Here is a 20,249-nt window from a genome sequence, read left to right on the forward strand (position 1 = left end):
TTTTGGTTGGTGTTATAAGGCCAGACCAGTCCATTATATAGACTGTTGCTCTTGCAGCTACTGAAAAGGCTGCTTCCCCTCTTCAGGAAACAATCGTTTGTCTGGCTCCTTTAATGATATGCCTCCATTGTGGTTGCACCTGCGGTACAGCTATCTGTATCGCTGAGGCACACAAGCCTCGCCACCAACTGCAAGGTCAATGGGTCATGGGGGGAGGGTGGGCTCCAATATAACGGTACGTAAATACAGTGTTACCGTAGGAACAGGCGCAAAAAACCGGAATGGCTGTGAATATCTTGGCAGACGACTACCACATGCAGATCCAAAGAGTATGGAGCGATATTTCACTCCGCTGTTTGGCAGACTTATCCTAACGGAATGTGCTGCCGACAGGCCCGTCTAGCAACAGTGTTAGGGTAGCAAAAAACAGACGATTTACTGCTACGCATTCAATCAGAAACAATTAATCGATCTCGGCCAAAGTTGTTGTTAGTACAGTTTGGTGTCAAAAGTTAATGTCTACAAACATATTAAATTGTATCCAGGTTTGGAGGTACTTCTCGATCTGAGCAGCTACTTTCAACAATGGAAGGAAATAAAGTTCCTGTTGCATCCCTGATTTCAGACGTTCCAGCTGGGTCAGTTTGGAAAGTTATTAGTGCAAATAAGTTTTCTCCGCAAATACGAAAGATAGTAGCTGAAGAGAGAGGTCAAGTGTTGGGAAGAATACATTAGTATTATGTTGTTGTTGAGTCTTGTTGTTGTTTATGTAAATCTGCGTTTCTATGATAATGGATTTTGAGGTATTTCCTTTTTTTTGTGTGTAACACCCGAACTTGAACCGTTTTGATTTGGCCTGCCTCGGCCTTAGAGTTTCATACCCTTGATATACATATGTATATACAAATGAACTCACATCCTCACAAGGTGATACTGTTCACTGCCCGCATCTCGTGGTTCGATTCCCGGCGGGGTCAGGGATTTTCTCTGCCTCGTGAAGGCTGGGTGTTGTGTGATGTCCTTAGGTTAGTTAGGTTTAAGTACTTCTAAGTTCTAGGGGACTGATGACCTACGATGTTAAGTCCCATAGTGCTCAGAGCCATTGTTTGGTACTGTTCACTCTGCTTTCCTCCGCCCATTGCACTCTTATTTAACACCTAGTGAAAAGTGGTTTCAACCATCAAATATTTTCTGACTAGTATTAATTCTGCTTTGTAAACTTGCCTATTCTTTACGTTATATGCATATAATCTCTCAACTGGCGTTGTTATTGATTCATATTACATTTAAGATTATATGTGTTACTGATTCATATTACATTTAAGAATATATGTACATTTCCTTTCTTTTACTTTTACTTGATGATTATTAGTATAATTATAATCAATACTATTGAAATAGACCATGGGTAAAGGGCCACATGTGTGCATGGTTGGGTTGTCGCAACTACCCAAGCAAATAAACTCACAGCGTCACGGTGCAGTGGCCACATTTCCTCACAGAAAGTGCTGAGGACGGGGCACTCTGAAAACACCAAAAATTCACTCAGTGGCACATCCCAATTATACATTGCAAGGCTACTCCCGAAAGGTGCCAGTGAAATGGGTGATTGCCAGAATACTTCCAGGGGTTGTCAGCGTCTCGTGATGGCACTTGGTGTCAGAGCGCCCATATCAGCACAGAAGAGCGAGTGGCTGTACTGCCCTAGTCCCGATCTGTTGCACTCCAGGACAGTAGTCTGGATGCTGTGGGACTGAGCCTAGATGCTGCCCACCAGTGAAACGGTATCGAGCCCTGGAAGAACGACTTGGTGCTAGAAGATGCTGCGGTGGTGGAGGCCCAAACTTGTGGCGCATGTTAGCGACCCACATCGCACCGGTATCTGGCACAGACCTCCCGCAATCGTAGGCACCTCAAGACTGCACAGATCTCTGCTATAATTAATGGTTATTAATGCTGGTTAGGAGCTCACTAGTTGTGCCGATAAGCTTCTTCCAGCCACGATCGGCACAACAAACCCGTGGCCCAGCGATGTAGGAATTTCCTGGCCTGGCCTGCAAGAGCCCAGACTTTACTGCTGCATTAGCAGCACTGGGTTGCTAGGCCTCACCTACATTACACTTCATAAAAGTCCCTCCAGCTGCAACCGTGATTCCGGCTGCCTCTTGCTCCTCAACTGCTGCGGGCAAGCTCCTTGTTTATATAGTAACAGTCAAAAAATGGTTCCGGTACTACAAAAGCTCCCTCCTTCAGGAGACTTGGCCCCTATGTCTCTACTTTGGACAGTGCAAACTAGCAACCATTCCCTACAATTTTAGTCTCTGGCATCATGAATACACACTAATTACAACAAAACAAATTCAAACTAAGAGAAAGATACTTAATCATAACACGATCATAATACCTCTTACTGTAAATTAACTACGGTGTCTGCATGGATGCTCAAAATTAGTACTCTACACACTGAAAACAGTTAATACTCCTTCACAATACGCAACTTCACCTTCTGTATTACTACTTATGGTTACCACCTTACATACTCCTTGACAATGGGCCACAACCTGTGCGTTTGGTAACACATATTTCAAACTAACATTCTTGTTCACACTTTCACAGAACACTGTCTACGACTACCCATCACACATTGAACTTAATAATAATACAATTAAATATTTGTCAAAAGCCGGCCGGAGTGGCCGTGCGGTTCTAGGAGCTACAGTCTGGAGCCGGGCGACCGCTGCGGCCGAAGGTTCGAATCCTGCCTCGGGCATGGATATGTGTGCTGTCCTTTAGGTTTAATTAGTTCTAAGTTCTAGGCGACTGATATCCTCAGAAGTTAAGTCACATAGTGCTCACAGCCATTTGAACTAAGCCATTTGTCAAAAGGCCCATTTACTCTCCGTGATACAGTCAAACAAAAACATTGCACTTCACCCACTATACGTTGACGCAAATGTTACCCTGCAGTACATGAGTAATCTTGTTTATCCACTGATGGCAGCTGTAGGCGTTGTAAATCCCATTTTTGACAACAAGTGAAACAGAGTCACGGTGAAGGGCCGTTTCTGTGCGAGGTTCGGCTACGGCAGTGGGTCATCGCAATGGCGAAGGCTGCTGGCATCTCAGATAAACAACATCAAAAATCAAATATTTTATTAAAACCCATACGACTACAGTCATAGCATTGTGGTGCGGTGGCCACACCACATCTTAGCACGTAGTGAGGACGGTGCATGGTACACAGCCAGCTGTTAACCAGTCGACCATGATATCTGTGCCCAGGAATGTTGACGCCATGAGCTCGCTCATTCGCGTGTCACAGTTTATACACTGCACAGCTGCTGCCTAGAGGTGCCAGGGGTGCAAATGACTGTCAGAATACTTGCTGGAAATGCCAGTCTCTGATGTACCTCGCTTCTATGAGCGACGGCACGTGGTGCCGTGGAGCACATGCCAGCGGAGAAGGTTGAGTGCCTGTACTGCCTCAGTCTCGATCTGCTGCCCCAAAGGGCAGGCGTATAGCTGATGTCGGAGTGAGCCTGAAGGCGGCCCACCAGTGTAGTGGCACCAGTTCCAGGAAGGAGGACTTGGTGTTGGAATACGGTGCGGCGGTGGAAGCCTGAGCTCGAGGCGGCTGTTAGCTGCCCATGTCGCATCAGCGCCTATAATAGACCGCCTGTGTTGGCAGGAGCTGTAAGACTGCTGATACCCCTGCTGAAATTGACGGTCATTTGTATGGGTTAGGAGCGCACTTGTGATTCCGATGCGGTGCTTCCAGCCACGTTCAGAAAAACAAATCCATTGCCCATTGATGTAGAAACTGCTTGGTCCGATCTGCAAGAGCCCTGTTTTATCGCTGCGGTGCTTGGCACGGCAAACTTTAAAGTGTACAGATAGCTCAGTTGCTGTAACCGGCATGCCGACACCTTAGAGCCTGCCGGCAGCCTTTGATTCCTTCAACTGCAGTAGCGGAGCTGCGAGTTCCCCGTGATGCCCAAAACAGTGGCGGTGCTTCGCTGTTACTATAATTATTATTATTATTACTAACCAGAGATACAACTTTGTAATCAGGCAAAACAAGGAACAATTTCACTTCTTAGTATGATAGGAATACAATCTACTACATATAGAGAGAGATTTAAAAGAAGAAACATAAAAAATATTCTGCATGATCAAAGAAAATGAAGCACCCAAAATGGGAAGGGGAAACGAAATGAAATTTCATGGGATGAGAGCATATGTGTTGCTATTTCAATGATTACAAAATCGATGGAAATTTACAAAGAACTTGGAATTGTGACCCTACTTATCAGTAGGACGTTACAATCTCTATGCCAGGGATGCATGGTTGAGAAGGTTATCGTGAAGACGTTGTATGTATTCCTCAGACAAACTGCCTCTTAACTGGTGTAACTCGTCCTTGATATCCCAGATTCTCGCACTGGTCAGAGTTGAGTTCCGAGCGAGTCACACAATGTCCTACTGCGGACAAATGTAGGGATCCTGCTTACCACTGAAGTACCTCAGTATTAAACAGAAGTTCATAAAACACAGGCCATATTCGGACGAGCATTTTCCATTTAAAATTGACGTCATGAAATTGTTGTACGGAAGATATACACGAAGACACAGGATACCCATGGAATATTGTTATGATGTCAGAATTCCTTCGATCACTATCAGCCTAGACGCTAGGAGTAATACAGCTGTGTCCCTCCAAAACACTGGAAGAATGCATCAGGACGATTCATAACTGAACGAAGTGCGAAGTCATTCATCAGTAGTTCATGCTTTCAGGTCGTAGTGCCACTCCAAAAGCAGCTGTTTGTTTTTAGGTAATAATGGCAGCCTACTTAGTGGATCATCAACTGATGCTGTTCACGCCCCTCGCATCCCCTTCCAGGCCTGGTTCAAAGCTAATGGACTCTAGTGGTCGATACACATATATAAGAGAACTGCCACTCTAATCGTTTATATATCAGCCGATGGTGTGTATGTATGCGAAGCTGCATAGATATATGATGTTGTCTTCAGGGTGCTTAATTTTTTTGGTCAGTCAGTGTAATTGATCAATTGGCAGTGGAGAGTGGCAGTTAAAGTACTTCTTTCACTTCCTGAATCCATTAGAACACGGAAACAAAATGTATTCAGACGGGACTGTTTTATAGAAACTGAAATTCATCACATTTGAGGTCAGATACGATATATTAAGTGGATGCACTAAGCGTTGAATGACAGGGAACTTGTCTGTCTCCTCCCAATGTGATCCATGTTGCTACTAAGTATCGAGCCATTGGGTAGAACTGTCTGCGATCGTTCCAAAATCCAGTCGATTTCCAATCAACCGCTGTATTAACTCACTTAAACGGTCCACCGAGTTCACATTAAACAGTACCTATAGAACTAAGGGTTGAATCCAACCTTGTGTGATTTTAGTTCCTTGGCGTCTGAAAGACTTCTTACTATTTCCACGAGCTAGTTCACTTTGTTGAGCAGCAAGTGCAAAACATTTTTTTTGCTGCGAAATTTCCGTACCACATATGAACTCCAGATTCTGCTTTCGGAGGTGAGCAAAACGGCTTCTCAGCACTAAAGCTCGAACGACGACCAGAACACCACCTTTAACTGCTAAAAAATTTGTGCAGCATCGCCAACGCTCTCGCGCCCGCGACAGATGTCCGCCGTCCGCCACAGCGGCCCCACGTCTCTCGTCCATTCTGCGCCGTTCTGCCGCCTGCGTCATGCCGGAAGGAGTTCCATCTACCTTTCCTGACTGGCTTAAAGACACGTTTTCTTCAGATGGTATTGTTCTAGTATGTTGTATCCTTTGGTATACACAGATGAGTTACATATCATTAATGTATCTAATTTACATTTTAGTTTCACCATGTTGGCTTTATTTTAATATTAACAACTTTATTTTAATATTAACAACCATTTGCTTTTAACATTGAAACCTGATTCCTCGTTATCTTCACCATTCAGCAACCTCAGTAAAACATTTCTTTATGTATAAATGCTACAGACTACGCAGCAGCCGGCCGAGGTGGCCGAGCGGTTCTAGATGCTACAGTCTGGGACCCCTACGGTCGCAGGTTCGAATCCTGCCTCGGGCATGGATGTGTGTGATGTCCTTAGGTTAGTTAGGTTTAAGTAGTTCTAAGTTCTAGGGGACAGATGACCTCAGACGTTAAGTCCCATAGTGCTCAGAGCCATTTGAACCATTTTGAACTACGCAGCATTGCGTGAATTAGACACCACAACACTGCGCAACTTTTCACCATCAAAAATAAATCACAAATTATTTTTTTACTGAATGAATCATATTCGTTACAAGATCATATTTCTAGAATTCGACAGCTTATAGGTTTCGTCCTATTGGACGCAAAAACTAATTTTGCACTAAAATACACTGACAAGAAAGAATTGCTATACCTGGAAAGATAATGTCCCTTTCGATTCGATGACAACATATGCCACCTGGGGGATAGTAGATGAACTGATAGTGGTTTCAACGTCATACCCCAACAGAAAGCATAGTGCCATAGCGACCAGAGCACCATCTATATCTACCCTTGAATAAGGCAAGGTCACAGCCATAAGGTCCAGTGTGCCGCAAACCTGAGAGAAAAGCAGGCAACTATGCCACGGAGACGTACTCTTGCTTACTACAGCAAACTGAGAGAGTTTGAAAGTGGTCAGATTGTGGCCTTAGGAGTGGCCGGATGGTCCTTTTGGAGAACTGCCACACAAGATGGACGCGCTGCGTCATTTGTGCAACCATGCTGGTATCAGGGGTCACCTGAACATTTCCACACTCGTAGATGAAAATCTGGATGCCCACACAACACAGACGCCTGCCAGAAACGTCGTATTTTAATGTCAGCAGTGGCAGATCGTACACCTACCACAGCACACATAAGAGGGCTTGTGAGCCCAGACTTGTCAACACGAAGTGTTGCGAAACGATTATTAATAGTGGGACTACGGACACGCACACCTCTAGCCCTTCTTCCACTCACGCTACAGTATCGACTTGCACAGCTTGACTGGTGCCGTCAGAAGATCACTTGGAAGATGGAATGCCTTGCTGTGGTCTTCAGTGAGTCTAGTAGAGTAGATTCGTCCAATATGTACTGGCCCTACACCAGTCGTTATGATCTGGAGTGTGATAATCTACGGTTCTCGTCTACCTTTGGTGTTTCTGGAGTGGACATGAAATAGAGCTCGGTACGTGCGGAATGTTACTAGACCCATTCCTCTGTCGTCCTTGCCACAGGAAGGTGACGTGTTGCTCCAACAGGATAATGCACGACCATACACTGCACGTGCAACTCAACGTGCTGTGCAAGACTTGCAACATCCCCGGTCATCACACTCTCCGCACATATTCATCAGTCGAGCACGTGCGGAATATGTTGCAATGAGAAGTGGCTTGTGTGACTCATCAACCAACAACTATTACAGAACGACGTAAACAGGCCGAGCAGGCGTGGAATCACATATCCCAGGACAGTATTTGCCATCTGTACGATGGACTAAGCCGGCCATTGTGGCCGAGCGGTTCTAGGCGCTACAGTCCGGAACCGCACGACCGCTACGATCGCAGGTTCGAATCCTGCCTCGGGCATGGATGTGAGTGATGTCCTTAGGTTAGTTAGATTTACGTAGTTCTAAGTTCTAAGGGACTGATGACCATAGAAGTTAAATCCCATTGTGCTCAGAGCCATTTGATTTTTTTTTTTTTTTTTTTTTTTTTTTTTTTTTTTTTTTTTTTTACGATGGACTACACGCCAAACTCTGTGTGTGCACTGCTGCCCGTGGTGGCTGCGACGCGTACTAATATGTACCTAAAACCCGCTTGTGCTATTGATCTGTAAATGTAATAAAGTTATCTTAAATGATTGGAAACCTCGAAAAGCGTGCACAAATGTTTCTTTCCAGAAGTGTTTGCACTAAGGTCTTTAGTCTGTCTGGATGTTGTACCTTTTTCCGAAATATATCATTCAATTAGTATATTGGTAGTTTTGCATCTCATGATTCCTCTGCGACTGACTGATTAGAGATGTGTGTTAATATCGAATATCTATGTAGTTTAGTGATTGGTTGCTTGATGTTTAACTCTGAACAGCTGTCGATAACACATCAGTCTCAATTACGGTGTTTTCTCTCGACTAGACTAAGGACCACATAACTGGTATCCTAGTTATTGATTTCTACATCCTCATATACAGGGTGTAAGTGCTGATATTTCTGTTAGTGTCTGAGAACGATGTAATGAACAACATTACATCAGTATTTACAATCTTCATATTTACGTAAAAATTCACACACTAATAATTATAGCCAGTGCAACTCATAAGTTTTGCTGATGGTTAGTACATACAAGTACATTTGACAAGAGCAAGCAATTAATGCTTATTATTCATCGGACAGCAGATCAGGTGTTAGAGTATAGATGCGTGAACGCAAAATAGTTAGTTTGTACTGTCAGGCGTAGTCCTCTTAGTGCTGCCGTACAATCTTGCAGAAAACATTATGTCGTAAAGTTTCTGGCGTGATTATGGGAAGACTGTTCGACACAGAGAAAGAGCAACGAACGCACGGAGCCCCACCGCAGACTGTTAATAAGTTGCCCCACTACAGTCTGTTAATTAAAGTATGAGCATATTGAATAGGTCCGCCCCGATAGCTGAATGGTCAGCGTGACGGATTGCCGTCCTAGGGCCCCGGGACTTGTTGTTGTGTTGTCTGCATCATCATTTCATCCCCATCCGGCGAGCAGGTTACCCAATGTGACTTCGAATGTAATAAGACCTGCACCAAGACGGCCGGACCTGCCCCGCAAGGTGCCTCCCGGCCATTGACGCCAAACGATCATTTCCATATTGAATAAGTTCCCAGATGCCGGATTGGCTGAAAGACTTATTAACACTAGAAGTACCGGACATCGCCGTACCCCTAGTACTACCGTGTAGGTCATGTTTGACCTACCGTTACATTCGTGTTTGAGTGGTGTTCTAAGTGTCACCATGTTCACAATACGTTCAGTAAGCCTCTAAAGTGTACCCAAAGGATAATTTGGGCTGTAAAATGAATAGTACGTAACTAAAACTATGTTAGCATGTTTATCTTTATAAAAAAAGTTTAAACAAAATCAAAACATACTGTTTCTGTGAGTACTAATAATATTTATAGTTTTACAGACAAATAAGATAACCACCGAGTATTTGTGAAAGCAACAGCAGGTGACTAAAATTCTCTGCATGCTATTTGGCTTACTGTAACTAAGGAACTGAAACATAAGAAGAAACAGCTTCAGTGTATGATTTTAAATGTTTGGAAAAATTTAGGCACCAAGAATTGGCAGAGTTGTCTATGCTATGAATGGGTTTACAGTTCAGACATTCGACAAGATTTTCTGCTTGGCAACTTTTTCACACGAACTTGTTGCACTTCAGGCATACATGTGATGTTCTGTTACCCTTTTTTTGCAGCAAACCTAAATTTGAACACCTTCTATTTCCATATTGGGCAGCGCCGGTATCGAGTGCCTGCAATTTGTAGCGGGCCGCAAGCTCGTCTACTGCTCTGAGGATAAAATCTCGGTGTGAAATCTTCTTAGAGGTAAGCAACTTAAAAATTGTGTGAGCCTTGATGATGGCAAGGTCAAGAATACTGTAATAGACATACATAGGCCGTCGGCAGGTGTCAGCTTGGACAAGGTAGTGTCTAGCCACTTGGTCAACTTCATCGACTCCACCACTATTTTCATTACAAACCAGCACAGTTTCCGGAGGTTTCTTCTCAGTATTCTCATTCAACTGACATCCAGCACGCATGTTACTCAGAATAAGGACTCTTTCCTTTTTCCCTTGGTACATTTTGAGAATATTTTTGCCTGACTAGTAGAAGTGTGTTACCTATAGTGTATCGTGTACACTTTGCGCCATAGGAGGGACCTCCTTGAATTATCTCCGAAGAGTGCCAACGACACTTGTTCCCTTTTTTTCAGCTTAGCCACCAGTATCACGGAGGTTAGGAGGTTGTCAGTTGTGATGTTACCACCACAGTTCAGGAATGGCTGTCCCAGCTTTATAACGACATGGTGACCAAGACCCTTGCTTGGATCACAATTTTCATGTTTGCCACAGCAAGGAAATTCACTCAGGATGTAGCAATTGTCAACATCACAGAAGGCCAGTATTTTACCCTATACCTACCAGTTTTATTTGGCATGTACTGTATGAAAGAGCACCTGCTCTTGCAAGGATACATTTGCTCGTCAACAGTCATATTCTCATGTAGCACGCTATGCAGTAGCCAGTAAATAGATTCCATATTCCTGAAGTAAGCCTAAATTTATTTCTTCCCTTTGGTCGTCTTCTTGATGACATAGAATCAAACCTTCTTGCATATTTCTGAAAATCTGTCCCCTGACATGGTGCTTTGAAAGAAAGGAGGTCCGCACATATTGCTCAAAAAGTCTTTGTGTGACATACCCCAGTGTCGAGCTTAGAGTTATCCAATGAAAGCATCTAGTTCTTAGGGACCGCTCATTATTACCCAATGTGCTGTGAGTATTTCCTTTATCACTTTCAGGATCGGGTCGCTGACATGCAACTGCAACACAGAGAGTCGCGAGTCTTCTACAACATGTCAATTGGCGTGTGCTGTCGGCCTGGCTATCTCTGGCAACACATTCTGGCCGCTACGCCTATCATCTGTGTTGCCTGGCTCAATCCGAGTCCACTTGGTGCCATTGGAACTCTTCACTTCCTCGCCAGGGAGCGAACCGCATTGGCGCATCCTCTTCCTCGTCCATAATGAGCTGCTGCATCATGTCAGGCATTCAATGCACTGCCATCATGTCCATCTCTCGCTGCTCCATCAACTCTACTGACCGCCACACCGTCGCCGTCTCGTGAATCGTCCACAGCACCTAGATCGTCGCTAATATCATTTGCAAATTGAATAATATGTCTATATTCTTTTTTGCTGGTGAGAGAAAAAGAAAGATGGCAAAAGACTGGTCATGATGGTGTATGAATTACGCATTTACGTTAGACGATCAGCGATGACTCATTTGAGTTTTGGATTAGGATTTACTTATCGGTGACTTACCGACTGCATCGGGTAGTTAACAAGTAACTCCTCCAGCCCACCGTCCTCGTCCTTGTCGAAGACCCCGTCTTTCATAGCTCACACATGTTTGGAACTGCAGACAAACAATTGTTCTTCACTCTGCCAGCAGTTGTGCTACAGTTCCAGCTTCACCGACCCTTTTGTGGCCACAGGCGTCTCCTCAGTCAACAATCTCAACAGTCTGCCCATGAGAGTTCAAATGGTTCAAATGGCTCTGAGCACCATGGGGCTTAACTTCTGAGGTCATCAGTTCTCTAGAACTTAGAACTACTTAAACCTAACTAATCTACAGACATCACACACATTCATGCCGAGGCAGGCTTCGAACCTGCGACCGCAGTGGTCGCTCGGTTCCAGACTGTAGCGCCTAGAACCTCTAGGTCATTCAGACTCCTGCCCATAGGCATTAATTACTGAGGGACTACTGTCTGTCTGTGGAAAGCCAATGACACATGCACAAAAGCTCAATTCCAACAGTTTATTTGTGGAGATGCCAACTATACTGGATTGATAACACAAACCCACCTTCAGGATGGAGACAACTTCGACACAGATGATGGTCAGATAGAGGTTATTGCGGCATATTGGCCTCTGAATGGAACTCAGGATCCAGATGATTTCACCACCCTCCTTTCTCTCCCTGTCAGCACATGGCATGGCACTCTTGGACCATGAATACTAGTGCCAGATGCCTGCTATGTGGTGTTCAGCAGCATCAATCAACCAGTCTGGGGTGGCATTTGACAATTGTTTTCCCTCGAGGTTCAGGACAGCAACCAGACATTCTCTACTTCCCCATCCTGGAAGGACATTGTAAATGATTCTGCTAGCAGAAGGTTGTCTTCGGTCCACGTTCCCATCATTTTCAAAATCACCGCTAACTCTACTCCTGTCTCCCATTACGTATCAGCACCTGCAACATTAACTGGGATGATAATCCACCTGCCTGTATTGTGCTCTGAAACAGACTCCGGATCCTGCAGTCCTTGGTTGGGATGAGGCACTTTGTCATATCACATTCCTCACGCTGTCACCAATTCTATACTTGGTGGAGGAGAAGATCAGCCAAGGTAAAAATCATAGACGCTGCTCCAATATCTTCTGCATGCTACTGCCGAGAAGAACTCTGTCTTCCTTGTCTGGCAGAGCACGAGGTACCCTGAGATGAAAGGTTTACAAAGCCATCTCTGGTGTGAAATAAAGGTTGCTGTGGAGGCACATTGGAACCAAACATCTACAGACTGTACTGCTATATTTTGAATCGAAGATCGATCTGCATTGAATGAGACCCAGTGATTTCTCTGCAAAAAAATAAAAAAATCACATTCCAGAGCTGCAGGTCGATTAAGTCATCATCAGTGAGCCACTGGCAAAGACCGACGCTCTGGATGAAGCGTTTGCTACTAATTTTATGATGGTGGAGCACCCTGTTGGTCCCACCCACATCACTACAGTTACTGACTAGCTTTTGCTATACTTACTAATGCACCCTTAATGGTGGATGATATTCAGGACCATCTGAGGAGGCTCAACGTTAAGGATGCATCAGGAGTGGATTTAATCACAAGCTCCTAGACCTCCTGTTAGTTATGACAGATTTAGTGTTTTGCTTTAACTCTGTTAGGTTCCACATCTGTTAAGAGAGACTTCTTCCTGGATTCCGGTCCAGCCATTTAACAACCCACCAACTCCTACACTTGATGGAGAATGACATGGAAGGTATGGAACGACGCGAATACTTCAGGATGATCCTCCGTGGTATTTCCCGAATGTTCGATTCTGTGTGTTACGAGGGCCTCCTCTTCAGGTTGTTGCTGTTATGGGTTCCCAAATAAGAGTCTCAGCTTCTTCCCTCTTACTAGCGAGATCGGATGATCCATGTCTACGTCGACTCCAGTGAATCGTCTCATTGCCTTGTCAATAATATTGTCCCATAAGGTTCCGTTCTGCAGCCTGTGTTGTAGATCCTCTTCACCAGTGAATGCTAAAGATACGGAACACTCAACTGGCTTTGTTTGCGGTTGACACCACATCCCTCACCACCAGCAGAAGCCAAATACGCTGCAGCAGAAATTTCAATGTTGCTTTGACTACCTTGTGGCTTGGAACACCACGAATCGTTTTGCGTGGTACCCACAGGTGACGCAAGCCACCATCCTCCCTCAGCGACTCATGCCTAATGCTGTTCCACCCCTCGAGATCCAAGGAACGCCAGTCCTATGATACAATAGCCTGAAGCACTTGAGCATTACTTTCGACACGCGACTCGTATGGCACCTCCACGTTGACGGTGTTTGTTGCTGAGCCAAGCGGCTTCTTTCCAGCTTTACCCAGTCGTCAATTCCTCGAGTAAGCAGCGGTCGTCTGGGGAAGTGCTGCAGAACAACATATAGGAGGTTTTCATCGTGTCTGCAGTCAAGTTCTCAAGTGGGTTCTCCACCTCAATGTAGTCTCTCTGGCGGAATTGGTACATCAACTACCAGGAATTCCCTACCTTCGAGAATGCTTCCGAAATATACTGCGAACTTCCTTCAGTGAGACAGAAGTTTCGCTCAGTAGGCACATTCAGGCGCTGGACACCAGGAGCACATTCAAACCAGTTATTGCTAGCCAGTCATGCTGTACGTCCACGGTAATAACAGGTCAGCACTGCCCTGAAGACTTTATTGAAGAGAACAGCAGAGACAGTCACATGTAATTAGGCTACACTTTCGCCCAACGGCTGGATCAACAACCTACCTGTTTAGCCTCCGTCACACTCTGGCCAAATGTATTCCAACAAGCTCTCCCTCTCAGCAGGAGTTGAGGAGCGTCGGGAGTACAGGCTGGGCCATTATGCCAACTGCTGGGCGATCCCTCAGTCGGTGCTATATATGTCGTGTGACGAGGGCCTCCCGACGGGGAGACCGTTCGCCTAGTGCAAGTCTTTCGATTTGACGCCACCTACTCTCAACCAGCATCGACCTCCGGCGATTTCGAACAATCATCTCCCGGCAGATCTCGACCAGCATCAACGCCATCAATCCTGGACGCATACTTAAATCCAGGCGGACACAGACTAGCAAAATTAGGCTTCGTGCTACCTCTCACTGCGCTAGGCTTTCATCGAGCTCATTTCCAAGTTATTATACAGGGTTATCTCTTCCTGTAACTCACATCAGAGCTGTGTCGTAATCTGTAGTGTAATCTTTACTTGCAATTTTGTTCAGTACAAGCAAGCTATAATTCCTATTTGACTGCTGTTATTCCTGCGTACACATTCACAACTCGCACACACATGTACCATGTGGACTTTCTTCTTCTTTTTATTGGCTTCCAGTCATTGCCCACTTAGGAGGAATTTGGTTTTGTTTGCAGATTGCTCTTTTGTATCTGGAGTAGACTACAGTTTAATCAGTTTCGTAAAAAACATGGACAGCCTTACGCAGCATGGATCGCCAGCTTGCAGGGACTCGCACATAAGTGCAATTTCACAAGTCAAAACTGTAAAGTATCGTATGTGGAATCATGTATTCAGATGTTATTATGTGACTTGCTCCTGACAGGACATCACAGCAAAAATTTTGACTATGATGAATCCTAGTCGCAGTGAAAAGTTTAAACAGCGAAATCGTTCGAGGTTGCTTCAGAAACTCAGCAGGCTTTCACAAATGAAGTTCATGTTTTAAAAGTAGTTCCCTACCGTTGCAAGCAACAGCCAACTAATGAATCCAACTCATCGTCTGCTTCTTCTGCCTCTAAGTCCAATCCGACTTCACAGGCGTCCATTTCGCCTATGTCTCGTGAGAAATGTATGTACATCAAGCATTCTGCTACCCCCTCAGTTTCCTGTGATCTTTTTTATTGTGTTAATCAGGTACGTGAAAAACACCCTTCCTCTTCGGCGCAGTATTGTGTCCGAAATCGTGAGTTTTCCTGACCTTGACACCCTGTTCAGTTCGTACGAGAAAGTTTTTGAACCAAAGCTCGGATGTGCATATAGTCATGAAACCTTTAATCGTGCTAACATTTTGTAGCGCTAGTCAGCTAGCATTTGTGGCTGTAGATGTTGTTGAAGCAGATTTCGTACGGCCTCACGATAATGGTGTAGTTTTCGCAGTTTCAACCACTAAATGAGCGATACCAGTTGTTGTTCTTGACAAACCTAATAATGTTTCACACATTTGTTGCGGTTTTAAGTTCACGATAAATGTCCATTCCAACAATGAACTCTGTCCTATCCATCACATGGAGGATTTGTTAACCAACCTGTCTAGGGTACACTATTTTTCAAAGATAGATCTAAAGGACGTCCATATACAACTTTCGTTCCTAAAATAAAGAAGGGAGTGTGGATTTCAACATCTCATCGATAGTGCGGCCATTAGAGACGGAGCAGAAGATTCCGAAGGAATGGGGAAGGAAATCGGCCATGCCCCTTTCAAAGGATCCATCCCGTGATTTGCCTAGAGTCATTTAAAGAAATCACGGAAGTCTAAAGCTGGACGGCTGCGCAAGACTTTTAACCGTCGTCCTCCCGTGTCAGTCGATGCGGATCATGTCAGCTGCTAGTCTTAAATACTCCATCTGGTTTATACAGGTAGAGACACATATTGTTTGGAGTTGCCAGTGCACCCGTCATTTCTAAAAGCATACAAACCAACTACTTCCAGGTCTTCTGCACGTGTTAATTAATTACATAATTTCATCTTTACAGGGTCAAGAAATTGGATTTTAATGTCAGCAAATTCGTGTTTACTGATCACAAGTGCTTAATTGTTTTGTTTGTGGATCGTTATAAGCCCCTAGAAAACATGGCTCATCGTCTGCGGCGCTAGGCGTTGTTTTCAGGCAGGTTACACCATGAAATTTATTTTCGCCTCACCACCAAACACGTTCACACAGATGCACTGTACCACCTTTCCCTCGTCTGCAACGCAAAATTCCATCACCAAGAAACAGTTGGTTCTGCCTTGGACCAACATCTACAACGATATTTGACGAGTACTGGATGACCGCCCGTGACGTAGCCATGCCATCAACCTGCGACCCAGTCATCACTAGAATATGTTTCCAGCCAGGATGACACCACTTTTTGGAATTATTTCCCTTTCCACTTGTGGCTCCACGCCACAAAGGGCATCTTGATGATGGCCACGGAGCATCCTGATCGCCTGATCGTCATTCTGTCCCTGTTCCCGCCCCACACCCTCCAGCTCCTTCCTGCTTTTTGCTCCACCCGCCATCCAGAACTTATCTGATGGTTTGTACGTTCAAACAACGGATGTGGAAGGCCTTCCACACGTCGTCAACTGCGTAAGTCTTGCACAGCATCATCGCAATGTGTCATTCTATCACTTTCAAAGGGTCAGTCTAGCCGAAATCCTGCATTGGAATTGCAGGCTGTTAGGTCACCAGCATCCCATGCAGCGTACCGAGTTGTTTACCGACCCACCTATGCATGGGGACCTCCATCTGATCATGCACCTTACTCTGTCAATTGGCGTGGAACCGAAGATTCGTCTGTGGCTTCAGGGGGTGTCAGGTCTCATCCACCATCATAACAAGCTCTGGATGCGCCAAAAGCTACAATCAGTGGCCCTGACCCGGGATGAACACCATGGTTACCAACAGCCATGTTTATCGCCATCACCCCACATCTCCTGCATTGCTGTAGATCCTCTAAAGCACTGCTCCTGCTCGCGAGAGGTTTGATGAGAGGATCTCGGTGTGAGAGTCGTTGGACATGGAACAGGTTCCTTCATCCCAACCTTCCCTCACCCTTGTAGCAACGACACAATTTTTCTGCTACCAGTGCACTGCCATCTGTCCTGCTCCCACAGTCCTTGGGTAGGTAACCTCAGTTGGCATTCTCTGCTTTCATGGTTCTAAATTTGTTGGTGGGATGTTCTGCTACCCAACTCATCCAGTCTGGCACGAGCATACACCGCGACTAATTCGGCCCTACTTGTGGTATATAGCGGGAATGGATTCAATATCCCCACCAACAGCCGATATTAATAGCAGCCAAGCTGCTCACGGCAGTGACGCTGGAAGACATCATCGACTGAGTCTAGTATAGTCCGTTGAGTGAAGTACTGTCAATTATGCCGTGCCTGGACGTTCTTGTTCTCGTTATTGGCTTTCATTCAGTGTCCTGCCCCTGACAAATTTGGCTTTTTTATGGATTTTGTGTTGATATCTGGAGTGGACAGAAAAGCATCTGTATCCAGGCCATCAGAGCTCCTTCAATATAATTTTAATGAACTTGTATTAGTTCTTACACAAAACAGACAATTTACACGGTAGAGCTTAAACTGGCCTTTACTTACGCAACGGAGTTGGCTAGTGCAACCACCACTGTTGTAACGGCGCAGCAAGCAGCAGCAAGCCGCTGGCACAGCATTTAGAATACACGAAAAGCATACGTATGTTGGCATGGCCAGACGGTAGGGAACCACCACAACCACCGAAATCCAGGATGCAGTGCAGCGTTGTGACACGAGGAATATATGACACATGTGACAATGGCAGCAAGTCAGTACCCTAGTAATAGACGATCCACTCGTAAACTATTTGAAAGAGCGAGATCCTTCGAAGCAGTGAGTGATTGATGACTATGAAAAAGAAGTTTTAGGTCCTATGATCTGAAATGTCTCTCTGGTGACATTAGCTACAGAAGAAACATTACATTCTTTGGCAGGCTGCTGAAACGGCGACTCCGTTACATGCTGAAGAAATGTTTTTATGAGTGCAGCTCTTGTCAGCCGCGAAAAGAATAGAAAATGTAAGAAGATGAGATCTTCAGAACGCTGCATTAACGCAGAAAACACTTTGCTGCCTTGTACTAAGTATAAGTGACAACTATTTACACCGTACCTTCGTATCCTTCCAGCGAGCTGCGTAGAGTCTTTATGAACAATTCGCCTCCCTTTTTATCTTTCTTGATGTACTTCTGGTCCTGATCATATGTCCCATTTTTCTGCTCTAGTCTTGAGATTTTCCTTAATCTGATATATCCACCTTTTTTGGGTCGTCCTATGGGTCATCTCTCGTGTATATTGAGGAAGTTGAGAAGAAACGATCTGATGAATGACTGTGTGGCACTTGTGATCTATCAAGTCGGAAAAATACCTCAAATAAGCCTATAAAAACTACCTAAGCTACAGCACATGCTCTTCGTGGAAGAATTTGAAATATTCCCTATTATAAAAGTCTGCATTCTCATATATCCTCTGTCGATCATCGTGCGAACTATTAGCCCTAGATAAATAATGAATAGAACCTTTCAGGCAGGAAATTTTGTGTGGTTTCATTTCGTACCGGAATGCGTTTTTTCTGGAGCTTTTGGAGTTATTCGAGAAAACTTCACAAAACCTGACTTTCAGACGTATTTCCACACTCGTCCTTCACCACTGACGATTTCCGTTTTGTTGTTCATGACACTCTTTCCCACCATTGTCTTACATGTGTGACTACACGAATTGGTTCCCATACTCGATCTTCTTTCGTCTTCATTTACTCGACTGTTACACAAATGGTTTAGGTATGCACTTTCAGATTGTAAAATTGATGTTCTCGTCAACTTTACCATATGGTTTTGAGAATTTTAGGAGCATAAAGTTAACAATGAAATCTTTTTTTCTCTAGCCTCCTTACTAAGAAACTACTTTGTTTATAGGGGTAATTTTGGATGTAATTGTAAAAGTAATTATTTTCTCCATAAAGTATACGAAAGACATTTTATATTTCGTTTCCCTCATAGGAAGGTTTAAGCTAAGGTGAACAAAATAACCGAATAAGCCAGTGGTGTAGCAGTCCAGGCTCTCGCCATCATCTTCGTATCCTTCCAGCGAGCTGCGTAGAGTCTTTATGAACGGTTCGCCTCCCTTTTTCTCTTTCTTGATGTACTTCTGGTCCTGATAATATGTCCCATTTTTCTGCTCTAGTCTTGAGATTTTCCTTAATCTGATATATCCACCTTTTTTGGGTCGTCCTATGGGTCATCTCTCGTGTATATTTCTATCCAACTATTGTTACGACAGGTGCTTATTTTTCATAATCTTCACATCTCCAAATCACTTGAGTTGTGTAGTACTAAGTCACTCAGTTGTTGGCAGAGTCACTTGCATCTCTCCTCTAATTTCTTCATTCATAATTTTATCTCTTATAGTATTAACTGATTACTACCTACAATCACTACTGGACTAATTTTCTAAACCTGTGATTTTCCTGTGCCTAATCTACCTGTGTCTTTTCTCTAATAAATTGTACTTTTCTCACCTTACTTTAAGAATAATATATATCTAATGATGTATTAGAAGCAATGAATGGGATCACTGTGCTTTATTCATAGGATAATGGAGACATGTATTATGGTGAGGGTACGTACCGTCTCCTGAGAGATCGTGCTGTAGCGAAGCCGACGTAATCCTGTTTTCAGCTTCTGGGCGGGGCAGCTGGTGTTGGCTGACCGGAATCACCAGCTGTTGCGTTGTCTTGGCCAGCTGCCGCAGGGGTGCAACTGACTGCGTCGTCGAAACTGATTCTGTCGGCCTTGAAGTTACAGCCACTTCTGCCTCTGAAATTTGTAGTCTCATGTTACTTGATGAGCCATTTTCATGAAAGCTGACTAATCTTCCAAGACAGTATGACCAACTGCTTAGAAGCGTGTTGGCCCACCTTTAGAACGCGATAAAGCAGCGATTGTACGTGGCTTGGATTCGAAAAGTCGTTGCTAGTTGTGTCAAATGATTGTATCACGATTCTAGGCCCGAGAAAAGGACAGTTATGCTACAGAAAGTTGCCATCATAGTCCGCTGTCATGGCCCTCATGTCAACAGCTGTTTTGGTACTTTCGGCTACTACCACACGTATCATGGAAGCTTGGATCAATGTCCCGCACAGCATTTTACGAGTACACACAGTAGTTCGCCTGGATGATAGCGTAGCCAGACATGATTGTTGACCCAGTGAAACATGAAACGTGATTCTGCCAACGAAACAACATTGCTTCACGATCCCGTCTCGATGATCCCGCGTCCCGTCCAACCGTAACTGAAGCTGCCGTTGGTTAGCACACCATGACGTAGGGACTGTCTACTGCGGAGTCCCATGTTCTAAAA

The 20,249-nt window shown here is 44.5% G+C and overlaps 1 protein-coding gene across 1 annotated transcript in view; it reads right to left on the reverse strand.

Annotated features, from left to right (window-relative positions):
- Positions 1-11,823: 11,823 nt before the first annotated feature.
- Positions 11,824-20,249, reverse strand: part of LOC126297987 (agrin-like) — a 187,733-nt gene continuing 179,307 nt past the window's right edge. The window contains exons 7-8 of the mRNA XM_049989300.1: positions 19,517-19,705; positions 11,824-11,945 (exon numbers count right to left, since the gene is read on the reverse strand). Coding sequence (XP_049845257.1) covers positions 11,824-11,945; positions 19,517-19,705 — 311 coding nt within the window. The remainder of the gene's footprint in view (positions 11,946-19,516; positions 19,706-20,249) is intronic.

Source organism: Schistocerca gregaria, chromosome X, assembly GCF_023897955.1.
Source record: "Schistocerca gregaria isolate iqSchGreg1 chromosome X, iqSchGreg1.2, whole genome shotgun sequence".
NCBI classification, from domain to species: Eukaryota; Metazoa; Arthropoda; class Insecta; order Orthoptera; family Acrididae; genus Schistocerca; species Schistocerca gregaria.